Source organism: Priapulus caudatus, unplaced genomic scaffold (genome assembly GCF_000485595.1).
Source record: "Priapulus caudatus unplaced genomic scaffold, Priapulus_caudatus-5.0.1 Scaffold34, whole genome shotgun sequence".
NCBI classification, from domain to species: Eukaryota; Metazoa; Priapulida; class Priapulimorpha; order Priapulimorphida; family Priapulidae; genus Priapulus; species Priapulus caudatus.
Genome location: NW_014577095.1, coordinates 678,256 through 693,555, shown reverse-complemented (window position 1 = coordinate 693,555; position 15,300 = coordinate 678,256). Strand labels below are relative to the sequence as shown.

General features: G+C 52.9%; 1 protein-coding gene across 1 annotated transcript in view; it reads left to right on the top strand.

Moving 5' to 3' along the window:
* The window catches only part of LOC106817184 (piezo-type mechanosensitive ion channel component 1-like), a 20,541-nt gene extending 9,169 nt beyond the window's left edge, over positions 1-11,372 (top strand). Inside the window, exon 3 of the mRNA XM_014821849.1 lies at positions 2,733-11,372. Coding sequence (XP_014677335.1) covers positions 2,872-9,774 — 6,903 coding nt within the window. The 5' untranslated portion in view covers positions 2,733-2,871 and the 3' untranslated portion in view covers positions 9,775-11,372. The remainder of the gene's footprint in view (positions 1-2,732) is intronic.
* The last annotated feature ends 3,928 nt before the right edge of the window (positions 11,373-15,300 follow it).

The following is a 15,300-nucleotide window of genomic DNA, read 5'->3' as shown; positions in this document are numbered from 1 at the left end:
GTGATTGAATCGTAGTAGTAGGCTAGGCTACTGACAAGTTGTATTTATTAACCATCATTTTATTATTGAAACGGTCCAAGTGCCTGTGGTTGTTGCCTCCTCTCTCTGCGCTCTGCCCCCCCCCCCACGCTGCTGCTGCTGCTTCCCCCAATTGTTCGGACGCTAACAACGCGACTATTTTTAGCTCTGCTTGGCTGCATAATCATTATACAATAACGCGATCTGATTCTCTCTCTGCCTCACTAGCTCCTCGCCGGCAGCTGGCGGTATGGTGACTGCTTGCTTTATGAGTAAGGGACGCGTTCATCCCCGTATCACCCCTTTCAGCCGGCTGCGTGTTTGGCAGTCTACAGCCAGCGCACCTAGCGGAAGTGAACTGAATCGTGCATGTTTTCCAGGGAGATTTTCCATTATATTTTCTAAATATGGTTTTTTTAAACATATAACCCAATAAATGACAAAAAGCAAAGTGTTAGAATCGAACCTGATGCGTAGGAATGAAGCACGAAAATTTTCAGCCGGATTCGTGCACGCGCCTAGAAGTTATGCAGGAACAAACAGAACGACACTACTCAAATTATTATATAGATGACCAAGGCGTATTCGACTTTATACGATCGTGTTTGTCAGAGATTGAGAGGGCCAGAGAGCTAGAGGCGGCTGTGGTGCGTGTAATGTGGAGTCCTGTGTAAGGATAAATAAGTTGTGTGCGGTACCTAGCTGTTCTACAGGAAAACGAAGGCTCATCATGGGTGCCAACAACGTGTAAAGATAGGCCTTTGACGTTTTACAGCCTTTTTCTCAGTGCAGCATTTTGTAACCGGTTTGTGACGTGAACAGTCAGTCCGTAGGTGAGTTATCTGAAATTCCGTTTCCGTGAATTGTTTCGGGTGAGCCATCCTTTTAAGGGCAGGATGAAACTGGGCCGGGGGGTATTTTGTGCGTGTCAGATGAATGCATGAATAACGCCATGGATGTGGCGTATAGTATAGTGTGCTCTTACGTCTATCTTACAACACTGCATGAGTGGGTGGTGGGTGCGTGTCTTCGTATTGCTTTGTATATATATATACCCCGACGCGTGCGAGCGCGAGATATAGTGATGCCTTCAATCAGCCATCAGTTTTGCTCACATCTCTGAGCTTATTTGACTTTTCTCTCCGGTTTTTGCTGTGATTGCTGTGGCACCCTGTCGAACTTTGATGCATTGTCATATTGGTTTGTATTGTCGCCTTGGGTATTACTATTAGTTGTTGCCATTATAACAAGTTCTCAATTCGGTACACTGTAAAATCAGCAGTGAATGAAATCAAACAGTTTTCAGACTTCCGATAAAATACAAAAACGAGGTGCGCATCTCCTTCCAAACGTGTGCATACAGTGCATTGTAACCATCTAACCCATACATGTGTCCGATTTAGGGTAAAAATGCATGGACAGCCACAATTTGGGAATTTACGATGGTCGTGATTCTAAGTTACCTAGTGTTTATATCCAAATTGACACAAAATGCGTTACAGTTTCTTAATCATCAGATTATGTCTCGTTCCCTTCTGAAATAACCCCATAGCAACTATTTTAAGGTTTTGTAAAAACACCTTTTTTAGCTGAGATCTGACGGACCAAGTGACACTTTTTTTCGGAGTTTGAGGAGGCATATCTCCTGACAGTGACATTGACACTCAGATACAGAAAGTAGTTTACATGCCTGTAGCCGATTGTGAGCTGTTTTGCTTAGCTTGGTTTTGTTTACTCGTGAAGTAGAAAGCCTACTCTAATTTTAGGAATTTTAGGAATACCTTGGAATATATCGTGAAAGGTACAAGACCGTAATCGTACTCGTGTAAGTGTACATGTCCCATGTGCACTGACTTGTTTACCTAAAGGATGGCTACTATTTGTGTACATTATACTGTAATGTATGTTTGCAGGTAGCAACTATATATATACATACATATGATAACTAGAGGGGTTAGTGGCAAGTTGAGCAGTTGGTTCTAAAGGCAGGAATAAAATGACTACGGTAGTCATTATAGCTTGCTGTATCGATAAGGTTGCTATCTACATTTCTGCAAGCAAACAGGTCTGTCCAGACTATGTAAATATACATATTTTTCAAGATATGCCATGACATGTTTTTCAGCTAGCAGTTGCTGCGCAGCTATATTTATTATACATGAGAATAATACTGAAAGTAGCAAAATCGCTGGTTGGCAAAACAACGTTATGTCGGCACTAATAAGTATAATGTTTTGCGTGCACTCCAATTATTCACCAGTGAGCAAGTTCATGTTTACGATCAGATCAGGTAGTCAGAATGTTTTAAATCGGAATGTTTATTAGGGCTGTATTAACGGAAGCAAGGCTGAAACCAGTGTTGAATGTGATTGCTCATGACAATTATTCCTATTACACCATAGGTCAAAAAAGTTCGCAATTCTACGAAATTCAGGGGCAGAATATTGCTGTGATTGAGTATTTCGACGTGCCAACAAGTCGGATTTGTGTTGTGTGATTTGACTACATAGTTTACCGTTGATTAGTCCCTCGATTTCAATCACAAAAAAAACACTTTTTAAACACATTTTGCCTTGTTGGCGAAAAAAACTTTTCACACAGGTGGTAATTGCATTGCAATAATTGCGCGTGACAGCCAGGAGGAATGGTGTAAAGAAACACACGTCCGCCGGCGTCGTTAATCCTCATGTTGTGTTATTCCGTTGTGATTACAGAGACCGGCGCCGATGTGAAGGATCGTGACACAACGAGGAACGACCCGACAATGACGTCGGCGCGTGCAGTCGTGACCCCGATCGTCCTCCGCGGCCGCATCGTCGCATAGAGAACTCGCTCGAACACCGCATCGCCACGATGGTCGCCAAGTCGGCGCTCTGCCAGGTGCTGTTTCGCCTCGTGCTGCCGCTATGTCTGCTCGTGTCGGCCGTCGTGCGCTTCAACGCGCTCTCGTTCATGTACGCGGCGCTGCTGCTCGTGCTGCCCCTGCTCTCCGGCCCCACCTACCAGAGCATGGCCAGCCACACGGGCCGCTACCTGCGTGCGGTCGCCGCGCTCTCCGTGCTCGCACTCGTTGGGCAGGTCGTCTTTCACGTGACGCTGCTCTCGATGCCGCCCTACGGCGACCACCTGCCCAACTGCGAGCCGCTCGAGAAGCTCGTGCGGCAGCTCGGCTTCCAGCGGCTCGACAGAGGCAGCGCGCTCGACCTCATCCGCCTCATCGGACCCGACATCCTCATGGCCGTCGTCGGCATCGTCGTGCTCGTCATCTGCCAGAAGGCGCCTGTGCCGGACATCACGCAGTTTGAGGAGGAGGTGCAGGAGGCGGAGGGCGTCACGGGAGGGGAGGGCGGGGAGGAGAAGGGGCGGAGCAGCGCGAAGGAGACGGCGGCGAGCGCGCTGCAGTACATCGCCGACGTAACCTTCGTCTTCTTTCTCGCCGCCTGCGGCATCGTCTACCCGTCGGGGCTCTCCGCTGTCTACTTCCTCGCGTTCCTCGGCATCGCCACCTGGTGGGCGTGCTTCCGCTCGCTCGGGCGCGTCTTTGTCACGCTGCGGCTCGTGCTGCTGCTCTACGCCGCGCTGCACCTGCTGCTGCTGCACCTCTACCAGTTCCAGTTCTTCCAGGAGGCGCTGTCGAGCGAGGACGTCGTGGCGCGCGTTGTCGGCCTGACGTCGCTCATCGTGACGACGTGCGACGACCCGCGGCGCCTCGTGTTCGCACGCGCCCCCTGGCCGGTGTTCGTCAACCCGCTCGTCGTTTTCACCTTCTACTGGCTGCTCGCGAGCGACGTCCGACGGTGGCTCCCCCTGCCCGTGCAGGAGCCTGAGGCTGCGGCGGCGGCGGCGCCCGACACGCCCGCGATCGCTCCGAGGCCGCTCATCAAGCGGCGCTACAGCGGCCGTAAGCGGATCGGCGAGTACAGCCAGCTGCTGCACGAGCAGCAGAAGAAGTACGACTCGACGGAGAAGCTGGATGCTGCAGAGGGCGCCGGCGACGCTTGCCCGAGCTCGCCGCGGCGGGCGGCGGAGGAGGCGGAGGAGGCGGAGGAGTCGTCGTCGCCGGGCGCGTGCTACACAGCGATGCGCTTCATCTCGCGGCAGAGCTACATCGCGGCGCTGATCGTCATGATGGCGTGGGGCATCACCTACCACAGCTGGCTGACATTCGTGCTGCTGCTGTGGGCCTGCCTCGTCTGGGTGATCCCAAACTCGCGCGGCGTCTGCCTGCTGATGTCGCCCGCGATCGTCGTCTACGCCGAGGCGCTCCTGCTTGTGCAGTTTGTCTTTGGGATGGACCTGACCATGGACGAGCTGGGGCTGGGCGGCCGTCTCATGGTCGAGATGCGCGAGATCGGTCTCACCAAGTACGAGTACCCGTGCCTGCCGCTCGCCATCAAGACCCTCTTCACGCTCGCTCTCTGGGTGATGATGCGGCAGTTCATGCGCGAGAGGTGCGAGCGGCAGCAGGAGCGCGAGGCGGGCGGCGCAGAGGCGGCGGCGGCGGAACAGGACACGCGGCGCAGCCTCGAGTCTTTGCTGCGCGGGCCGCCCAAGGACAGCTCGCCGACGAAGAGGATCAGCTACTGGCTGCTGTACCAGCTCACCAAGTACTGGATCTTCGTGTGCGCGGTGATGCTGCTGGTGATGAGCCTGCAGAACGAGGTGGTGATCTATCGCATCTTCTACATGGCGCTCTTCCTCGTCTTCATCGTCACGCTGCAGATGTCGCTGCGCGCGTGGCGCGCACTCATGCTGCCGTTCTGGATCGTCGTCGTGCTCTACTCGATGGTCGTGCTCGTGCTCATCTACACGTACCAGTTTGAGACGTTCCCCGACTACTGGCGCAACGCGACGGGCATGTCCGACGTGCAGCTGAGCGACATCGGGCTCGAGCAGTACGACACGAAGGAGCTGTTCATCAGCCTGCTCACGCCGACCTCGTTCCTCATCATCGTCATCCTGCAGGTGCACTACTTCCACAAGGCCTACATCCAGATGATCGACGTCGACGACGGCCGCAAAGGGGCGCCGCCGGCCGACGGCGAGGAGGCGGACGCGAAGGACGCGGAGAGCTTTGAGAAGGACATGCTCGGCTTCTGGGAGAAGCTGCGCGGCTGGCTGGCGGCGGCGTGCGAGGTCGCGTGGCGCCTCCTCGAGATCCACGCGCTGCGCGTGGTGGCGATCGCTCTCGTCGCGCTCGCTACCTTCGACGTGTCGCTCGTCAACGCCGTGCTTGCCGTGCTCGCGGTCGTCGCGCTGCTGCTCGACAACTCGTGCGGCGGCCTCGCCGCGTCGCACCTCGCCGCCGTCTGGACCGCGCTGCTCGTCCTCGCCAAGATGTGCTGCCAGCTGCAGCAGGTCGACATGAGCGTGTTTGAGAAGAACTGCACCGACGCGCCCGACTCGCCCTTCAACGGCACCGCGGAGCCGACGACCGGCGCGTGGTTCGGCCTCGAGAAGACCGACAACGTCGAGGCGTACCTGAAGGGTTACATCGGCGTCATCGCGGCGCTCTGCGTGCAGGCGATCGCGCGTTACCGGCAGCAGCACCACCGTGCGGTGAACGGCATCGTGCCGCCGCCGTCCGGCGTCGTTTTCCCGGAGGTGGACCGGCGCGCGGCGGACGACGGCATCGTCGAGTGCGCCAAGTACCTCGTCAACTACGCATTCTACAAGTTTGGCGTCGAGATCAGCTTCCTGATGACGGTCGTCACGGTGACGGTGCGCATGGACGCGTATGCCGTCGTCTACATCCTGCTGCTCGGCGTGCTGCTGCTGCTGCCGCGGTCGGCGCTGCGCGTCGTCTACCCGGTCTACGTGATCGCGCTCGCCGTGCTGCTGCCCGTGCAGTACCTGCTCTGCCTCGGCCTGCCCGCCGCGCTCTGCCAGGCCTACCCATGGTCGTACCTGCAGCCGGCGCTGCGCGAGTGGCTCTACCTGCCCGACTACTGGGACGTTCCCGAGGCGCATCTGCTCATCGCCGACCTCTTCCAGCTGCTGTTTGCGATCCGGCTGTGGCGCGTGTTCTGGCGGGAGCGCGATGCCGACTACGCCGGCGGCAGCAACGACGCGATCGACTACGCAGCGCCGAATCCCGTCAAGGACTTCATCACGTCGGGCAACACGTACCTGGACAAGTGCAAGTGCGCCGTGTTCCTCTACACGTACTGGGTCGTGCTGGCAATGCTGTTCCTCGCCGGCACCAGCCGCGTCAGCCTCTACTGCATGGGCTACGTCATGTTCTGCTTCCTCTTCCTCTGGTTCGGCAACGAGTTCTACCTGAAGCCGATGAAGGTGATCAACCGCATGTGGAGCATCGTGCTCGCGTACAACTTCTGCGTGATGCTGCTCAAGGCCTGCCTCGAGGTCGTCGGCTGCGTCTACCTCGGCAGCCTCTACGTCAACTTCTGCTGGCTCGTGCAGCTCCTCAGCATCGCATGCCTGCGCTCGAGCTACGACCCGTCGGCCGACCCGGCGATCGCCGCCGAGTGCTCGATCCCGCTCGACCAGGCGGGCCTCGCGTGGGACTGCGTCTGCTTCGTGTTCCTGCTCGCGCAGCGACGCATCTGGCGCAGCCACTACTTTGCGTACGTCGTCGCCGAGATCCGCGCGCAGACGCTGCTGGCGTCGCGCGGCGCCGAGCTCATCAACGAGATCTTCATCGACGAGGTGACGAAGCGCGACCGCGCCGAGAGGGAGGTCGTCGCGAAGATGAAGACCAAGCTGGACCGCATCGCCACGCACCAGGCGAAGCTGAACGCCGTGACCGTCGCCGAGCCCGGCGAACTGAACCACTTCCAGGCGATCCGCGCCGGCGACTACTACATGTTCGAGGACGACGTCGCCGAGGAGGTGCCCATCACCGAGCTCGAGGACGAGACGCCAGGGGGCGCCAGCGGCGAGGAGGACGACGGCGAGCCGCGCACGCCCGGCCCGCTGCAGCTGCTGAACACGGCGTACCAGGCGGGCGACGTGAAGAAGGCCGTCGACGAGGCAAAGCAGGCGAAGGAGGAGGGCGAGGTGGGGAGTCCGACGCGCGAGCGTCCGCCCAGCAGGGGGGAGGCGCGGGCCGAGGAGGAGGGGGAGGAGGAGGAGCCGCCAAAGCAGTCCTGCTGGTCGAAGGTGCGCAACGGCTGCGCGTTCGTCTGGCTCTTCCTCTGCGGCGTGATGGACAGCGCCTCCTGCTGGCTGAACAAGATCTCGAAGGACTACCGCTACGTGGCAACGACGCTCGCGCAGGAGAAGCGGGAGCTGAAGGAGCGCGACACGTCGCTGCGCCGCATCGACGTCGTCTCCGAGCATGAGCCGACGCCCGGCGACGACGACCACGACAAGGACGCCGGATTCTCGAGCGACGTCGTCGCCGTCGACGAGCCGAACGACGTGCGCATCGCCATGGAGACAGACGAGGAGGCGGCGGAGGAGAAGCCGGGCAAGGACGAGCCGTCCGTCGTCAGACTGCTGACGGCGATCTACTACGTCGCGATCTCGCGCTCGGAGCTGATGTGCTACTTCGTGATTGCGCTCAACCAGATGAGCAACGCGAGCGTCATCTCGCTGCCGCTGCCGCTGCTCGTCTTCTTCTGGGGCACGCTGTCCATGCCGCGGCCGACGAAGACCTTCTGGATCTCGCTGATCACCTACACAGAGGCGGTCGTCGTCATCAAGTACCTGTTCCAGTTCAACTTCTACCCGTGGCTCGACGACATCAACAACGACCCGTTCTGGCCGCCGCGCATCCTCGGCATCGAGAAGCGCGACAAGTACGCCGCGTGGGAGCTCGTCACGCTGCTCGCGCTCTTCTTCCACCGCTCCATCCTCAAGTCGCTCGGACTCTGGAAGGACTCGGCCGACGATATCTACGTCGCCGCGCAGCACAACGAAGAGGACGGCGCCGTCGACGCTCCCCTGCCCGTGTGCGAGGCACCCGCGAGAAAGGAGGAGGAGGACGGGGAGGGGAAGGAGCAGGAGCAGGAGGCGGAGGAGGACGCGCCGCCGACAGGGTCGAGTCTCTACGTGGCGCCGTTCAAGAAGTTCTTCAACCGGCTGCTGCGGCCGACATACCGGCTGCCCGTTGACGTCTACGTGTTCCTGTTCTTCTGCGAGTTCGTCTGCTTCCTCATCATCGTGCTCGGCTACTCGGGCTTCGGGCCCTACCAGGGCGGCGGCGATGACGTAGCGAGCTACCTCTCGGAGAACAAGATCCCGATCCCGTTCCTCGTGATGCTCATCGCGCAGTTTGCGCTCATCATCGTCGACCGCGGCATCTTTCTGCGCAAGAACGTCAACGCCAAGCTCATCTATCAGTTCGTGCTGATCGTCGTCGTTCACGTGTGGATGTTCTTCGTGCTGCCGGCGATGACCGAGCGACTGTTCGTGAACAACCTGCCCGCGAAGCTGTGGTACCTTGTCAAGTGCGGCTACTTCGTGCTGTCGGCATACCAGATCCGCTCGGGCTACCCGACGCGCATCCTCGGCAACTTCCTCACCAAGTCGTACAACTACGTGAACCTGATCGCGTTCAAGGTGTTCGTGCTCATCCCGTTCGTGATGGAGATGCGCGCGCTCATGGACTGGATCTGGACGGACACGACGCTGTCTATCTTCAACTGGCTCAAGATGGAGGACATCTACGCGACCGTGTTCTCGCTGAAGTGCGCGCGGCGCGCCGAGGCGGCGTACCCGATGCCGCGCGCGCAGCCGCGCAAGCAGCTCGTCAAGTACCTGATGGGCGGCGGCATGCTGCTGCTCATCATCTTCTTCATCTGGCTGCCGCTGGTGCTGTTCTCGCTCGGCAACGTCGTCGGCGTGCGCAACGTGCCGCTCGACTGCAGCGTCGTCATCCAGATCGGTGGCTACGAGCCGATCATCGACATCGCCGCGCAGCAGCAGGACCTCGTCGCGTTCACCGACGCCCAGTTCGACGCGCTCCCGCGTGCTTTCCCGAACAACGCCGCCGCCAAGTCGTTCCTGAACAACTACGAGGCGGGCGACGTGCTGCACGTGAACCTGCCCGGCGACTCGACGTCCGTCTGGACCGCCAGCCCGCCGAGCCGCGAAGCGATGATCGACGAGCTTGCGGGCAACGCCAGCGACGTGCACATGACGGTTTCGTGGTCGTACACGCGCGCCTCCGACGGCAGCGTCGTGGAGCCGATCGTCAAGGGACTGCAGCTGATCACGCTCGAGCCCGAGTCATCGGTGCGCCGTCAGCTCATTGCCGTGCTGCGCGGCGCGACCGGCGCCAACGCCACCGTGCCGTCCATCATACCCAAGTACATGCAGGTGACGAGCAGCGAGGCGCGCGCTGCGACCGCGCTCATGCCGGCCGGCGAGGACGACTGGGTGACGATCCAGCTGACGATGAGCAACGACTCGACATCGGAGTGGTGGCAGCTGCGCGAGGTTGACGCGCGCGACGGCTCGATAAGTGAGCACGTGACGATTGTCGCGCTGCTCGACAAGGTGTTCCCGAGCGCGCTGAGCTTCCTCGCCGGCTACGGCATCATCGGACTGTACATCTCGCTCGTGTTCGTCGTCGGCCGCTTCGTGCGCATGTTCGTCAGTGGGCTCGCCGAGCGCATCATGTTCGAGGAGCTGCCGGACGTCGACCGGCTGCTGCAGCTCTGCCTCGACATCTACCTCGTGCGCGAGAGCCGCGAGTTCTCGCTCGAGGAGGACCTGTTTGCGCGCCTCATTTTCCTCTACCGCTCGCCCGCGACGCTCATCAAGTGGACGAAGCCGAAGCAGGAGTGAGGGAGGGCGGCGGCAGGCGCGGGCAGCGCCACCTGTGTTGTGCGTTGGTTGTAATCTGATGTGGTGCGTGTGGGTGTTTGTGTGTCTGAAGGGTAGTTAGCCGACATGTTGTCTGTGAGCATTGTCACTAGTAGCACCATGCTGATGTAGTGCGTGTGGGTATATATATGGCGTATGATGCTATATTACTGAATTCTATAACATGCAGTAGGCCGTCTGTGACAGCGGCATGGCAAGGTGCGTAAGGGATGAAGAGAAATGAGTAATTACTGCATATATTTAACAGTTGCAAAACTTGTTAGGGCTTCTGCACGTTCACACGCTAGGTTAGCTCTAGAACTATAGCCCTTCGCTCTGCCACAGCCTGTAGCGGAGCGAAGGTCTAGTTCTAGAGCTAACGCTAGGTCCGCTTTGTAATTACTTGCCTTTGGGCATCTATTACTGAGATGTGATCATTTGCTGCGATTTGTGAGTGAACTTCGCCGGTAAAGTCAGTAAACGTCTCGAATGCCTTGATTTATAATGATGCTTTTAGCATTTTTTGCTACGGAAATAGTTGTGCAGGTATTGATCTGGATTTTTAAGAATGCAAAAATGATGCAAGATCATGTAATTTTCTTTTCAAAAAACATACGGGTGGAAGTTGGAACGTTCTGCTTTTTGATAGCAATCAAAGATATATTTAACATATGTTCATATTTTAACTGCGCGACTTATTTTATGCAAGCAACTGCTTCGTTTTTATGGCCTTAAATAGTTTGCTGGCGAAAATCGTGTTGATGGACAGTGTGCATGCTATTGTGTCATTGCCTGTGTGTGACATATACGAATAGTGTTTGAGTGCTTTTAATGTTTGATCAGTGTAGGCGTAAGCGTAACGCCTAATTGCAGCCGTCCGTCTACCGCGGGTAGCCACACCTGTCAGGATTCGTGTCATCAGGATAGATATGGCACTCCTGATATAATCATGTCATTTCACTTTCTTTACCAGCGCATGCGAGTTTAGTATCTGTGCAGCATCAACTGCTTCCTGCTGGATATAGCTTCTGGATTTATCAGCTTTTTGTTCTGAGATACGGCACGCACGTGCCTGGCTTCCCCAGTTATGAGCCACACAAAAAAACTCAGAACGGGAGTCGGCAGCACGGAAATAGCTCGTACAGTGAGTGTGTGCGGCAGCGTGCAGTAGCAGTAGCTGACGTCGACCCAGGGACAGCACGCATTATCACAGCGCAGCAAAAACAACGGGAGTGCCGGTATCAGCGCAAATCTTACAGGGTTTAGCACGGGCGCCTGTCTAGTTTCAGTCTGATCGCCTCTTCCTTTTGGTCATTCAACAGACCGATTTAAGTGCGTTTATAGCTGCTGTGGAAGGAGCTTAGGGAACGCTACAGGGAAAATCGTTTATGTATGTGGCTGACAGGTACGCCGGTGGTACAGAATGTATGCAGGACACTGCTGAGAGTATCTGTAAGGTTGGGTTCGATAATGAAATAAACCTATTGCTAGTCAGTGTAGACACATTATATGATTATACTATATACAGCCCACTATAAATAATTTCATTCCAACGCGCAGTTACGGTGGAAGTTAGTGTCGCATTTTTAAGACCGATAAATTTGTTATTGCTATGCTGGACGCGTCAGTGAGAATGGTACGTTCCGTTTTCACGTAGGTAAGTGGGAAGCGACTGTGACCTTTTTAAATTGACTACGTCACGAATTTTCTATGGTAAAATTTGTAAAATTTTTGTTGCCATTTTTTTACATTAAAAGTAAGAATTAACGGGACTAAACGTATCGTTAAATTCTTACCTGATAAGATTGTTTCTCAACTAATTAAAAATCCAAGAAACCTGGACGATTTGATATTGTGTTCCTGACATTAATTGGTTGCTATGGGCTATGTATGAATCAAGAGTGTATGTTCACATCGAACAATATAGTAAAATAAGAAGTATAATGCAGCAATTTAACCATAAAAAGTGAACAGAATTACTTATATTTTGTGAAAAAGTGGAAATATTTTTTTTATTTTTACTATTTACGGTGACGTAATTGCTTTAAGTTTGCCTACCCGATTATTGTAATGATGGCATTGCGGTGTTTTGGTACAGCGGTGTATTTTAATGACCGATGAGTTTCCAATTCATCAGTGATATTCGATGAAACCCCCAATCATGAGCTGCATGTGTTTTAAAGGTATGAAGCAGAACGCTTTTTTCCCCTGGAGATAGTTGTAGTGGTGATAGTTTCCATAAGAACCACCTCGCGTAGATTTTGTGAGAACGTGTTGAATTATATATTGTAATTGGTGTCACTGCGTGGATCAAGTAGTTATGTTGTGTCGTGGAGAAGTATAGCCATAAATATAGGTTACGATGTGGTACCACACCTACGATGTGGTACGATGTTACCACACCTGCGATGTGGTACAAACAACACCTCTCGCTTAGCATACCTCCCGTGAAAGGTGTTAGTTTTGTACTGAGATTGTGTCAGTACTCGTGTAAAAGCTGTTCATTTAATTGTTAGCAGCGCCCTACATAGAGCACTAGGGCATCCCACAACACACTCACTACCCGTGTTTTAATAGACTGGCTTCATTTGATAGTGTTCCGTTCGTGCTTGTTTGATTATTTATTGCTCTGCGTTTATTCCCTATTATCTGTGATTGTGTACGTGTTGTCTTGTTGACGTGTACAATCAAGATAAGTGAATATTGTGCGTAATTTCTATCTATTCTTTTCTCGGTAATACCGTTCTTTTTCTGAAATTGTGCAGTGCCCCGTGTTTTTTGTCAATGAGACTACAAATCTTCTCTGCTTAGGTATATTATTTCAGGTAATTTGCAGTGTTACATACCCTGCCGTATAACGACTATATGTATAGACTAGAGCGGGGATGTGTTGTTCCGAATGTAAATGCGGGCAACGAATTTGTGTTTGTTTTCAGTGTAAAGTAGTAATAAAGGCTATTTAAACAATGTAAACGAACCTCTCTGAGATATATCTTTGCTGATCCATGCGTAAATAATTTGAATCATGCTTGATATACTGTGTAGCAATCGAGGTGGAATACAGCAGTAAACAATACGGGCATTATGTTTACATTTTTTATATTTTAAGATATACAGAGTATCGATCGTCTATACGTTTAGAGGTTACTAATGAATAAAAACACAATTACAAATCAGTCAGTGAGCACAGTCGAAAAGGTTGCTGTTTAACTGTGCGGGCGTGTTTTTCACCAAGTGCGTAATTCAGGTCTCAGTTTCCAGTAGAAAGAAGGAGGATATCGTTTTGCGATGCATCAATAAAACATTGCCGTTAGCAGAAAATCTAACCGTTATCATAGGGCGGGCAATGATACCCGGGCTACATGAAGTCGACCGGCCTAACGATGCCCTTTTAGCGCCGCGATGGTTCAGTAGGGTTTGTTAATTCGTGTGCACCTATCTAAACATCTATGTACATCTCTTTGTGGACTGCAGTAACTAATGAGACAGTGTCAGCACACGGAATGATGGGCTCAGTAAACAGACGAAGCGTGCTCACGCATAAATTACTCTCATCAAATACGGAGCGAGTACTCATCTATTTGTACTCCAAATAGTGATGGCAATGAGCCAAGACGATTGCTCCATTGATGTCTTACCCCCGGCGGCGTATATGCTGAATATTCCTCTATAGTCTCGGTATCAGACCGGAATCTCGTAGGTCCGTCACGGTGTATCGACGCACGATTCAAGCTAGCTGGCGCGTTTCCGCGAATGTTGATAGAAGACGTGCGGGCGTGGTCGTGTCACAGAAACCGCACGAGTAGAGAGAGGGAGAGAGAGAAAGAGAGAGGGAAAGAGAGAGAAAGAGAGAGAGAGAGAGAGAGAGAGAGAGAGAGAGAGAGAGAGAGAGAGAGAGAGAGAGAGAGAGAGAGAGAGAGAGAGAGAGAGAGAGAGAGAGAGACGAGAGAGAGAGAGAGAGAGAGAGAGAGAAGAGAGAGAGAGAGAGAGAGAGAGAGAGAGAGAGAGAGAGGAGAGAGAGAGAAGAGAGAGAGAGAAGAAGAGAGAGAGAGAGAGAGAGAGAGAGAGAGAGAAGAGATGTAGAGAGAGAGCGCAGAGAGAGAGAAGAGAGAAGAGAGAGAAAGAGAGAGAAGAGAGAAGAGAGAGAGGAGAGAGCGAGAGAGAGAGGAGAGAGAGAGAGAGAGAGAGAGAGAGAGAGAGAGTAGAAGAGAGAGAGAAGAGAGAGAGAGAGAGAGAGAGAGAGAGAGAGAGAGAGAGGAGGGGTAAGGGATGACTGGATGAAGGAAAGAAAGAGGGGAGGGGAAAAGGTTTCCAAAAAATTCCACATGGCTAGCTCTAGATAATGAGCGTGCAATGCGCTAGGGGGCCTACAGCGTGATCTGTGATAGCCGCGTTCGAGGAAAAACGAAGTATATATGCCACTCACCTTGTCATGCGTTATGCTATTTGTAACGATTCTGCCATTTTACTCGTGATAATTCGTGTTTGTTTTGGAGCTTTTGAACATTATAATTACATTCACTCAAACGAATATGATTAGTAGTAGTAGAGAAAATTGGCGCGATATGCACTCACATGCATACACGTGTAGCTGTTCCTAACGACCCCCCCCCCCACACACACACGCCTTCTTCAACACGCAATAGTCCAGAACACGAAACAACGTTTGCCATCCGATGGACGTTCAAACACTATATATTTTCAATTCGTTCGCAATCGCGACAAATTTTCGCTACTGGAAAAATGACGTATTCTGTAATTTTCTATATTTGCGTGCCAATCAATAAACCTGTTTACCATGTTCATATGATGTTTTCGAAAGTTTGGCGAAATGAAATTAACAGACCTTGGAGAAATTATTGCTTCGAATTGCATTGTCTAATTTTAAGGAAATAATGGAAAGAAATTGCATTGCAAACTTGTGAACATGCCGCCGGCACGTGAACGCATCTCTGCGCGCTACTACACACTTCAGGGAATTTTATCGCACCAATATGACAGTTTTGTGATTAAGGCAGGGCCGGTGCTTTAATTTAGTAGCCGCGGTTGTAATTCTGTTATCTGTGCGTGACAGGCACAACTTCAGCATCATGGACAAAACCTGTATAATTCACTTTACAATTACAATACTGTCATGCTCGTAGACATGCTATCTAAGATATCTTCATCTAAAAAAAGTGTGCCTACTGGGGGGACACATTCACCACGAAACTAATATATACAGCAATTTCGTTGATTGAAAAAGACAAAGACTGTAGTGTTAGAAAGATTATGTAACAAATAACGTCATAACCATGTACGCAAATATTGGTATCAATAGAGTGGTCCCCGCTTTATCGAGTCTCGGATATACTATAGTCTACTAGCCAGCCTAGTGAACCTAGAAATGTCGAGTACTATAAGGTTTTATGTTGGAAATGCAATATACAGGTCATAAGGACTCACAAACTGCCGGATGCTAATTTGCATATGTGTAGCATTTTGCTTAATTTGCCTTATCATCATATT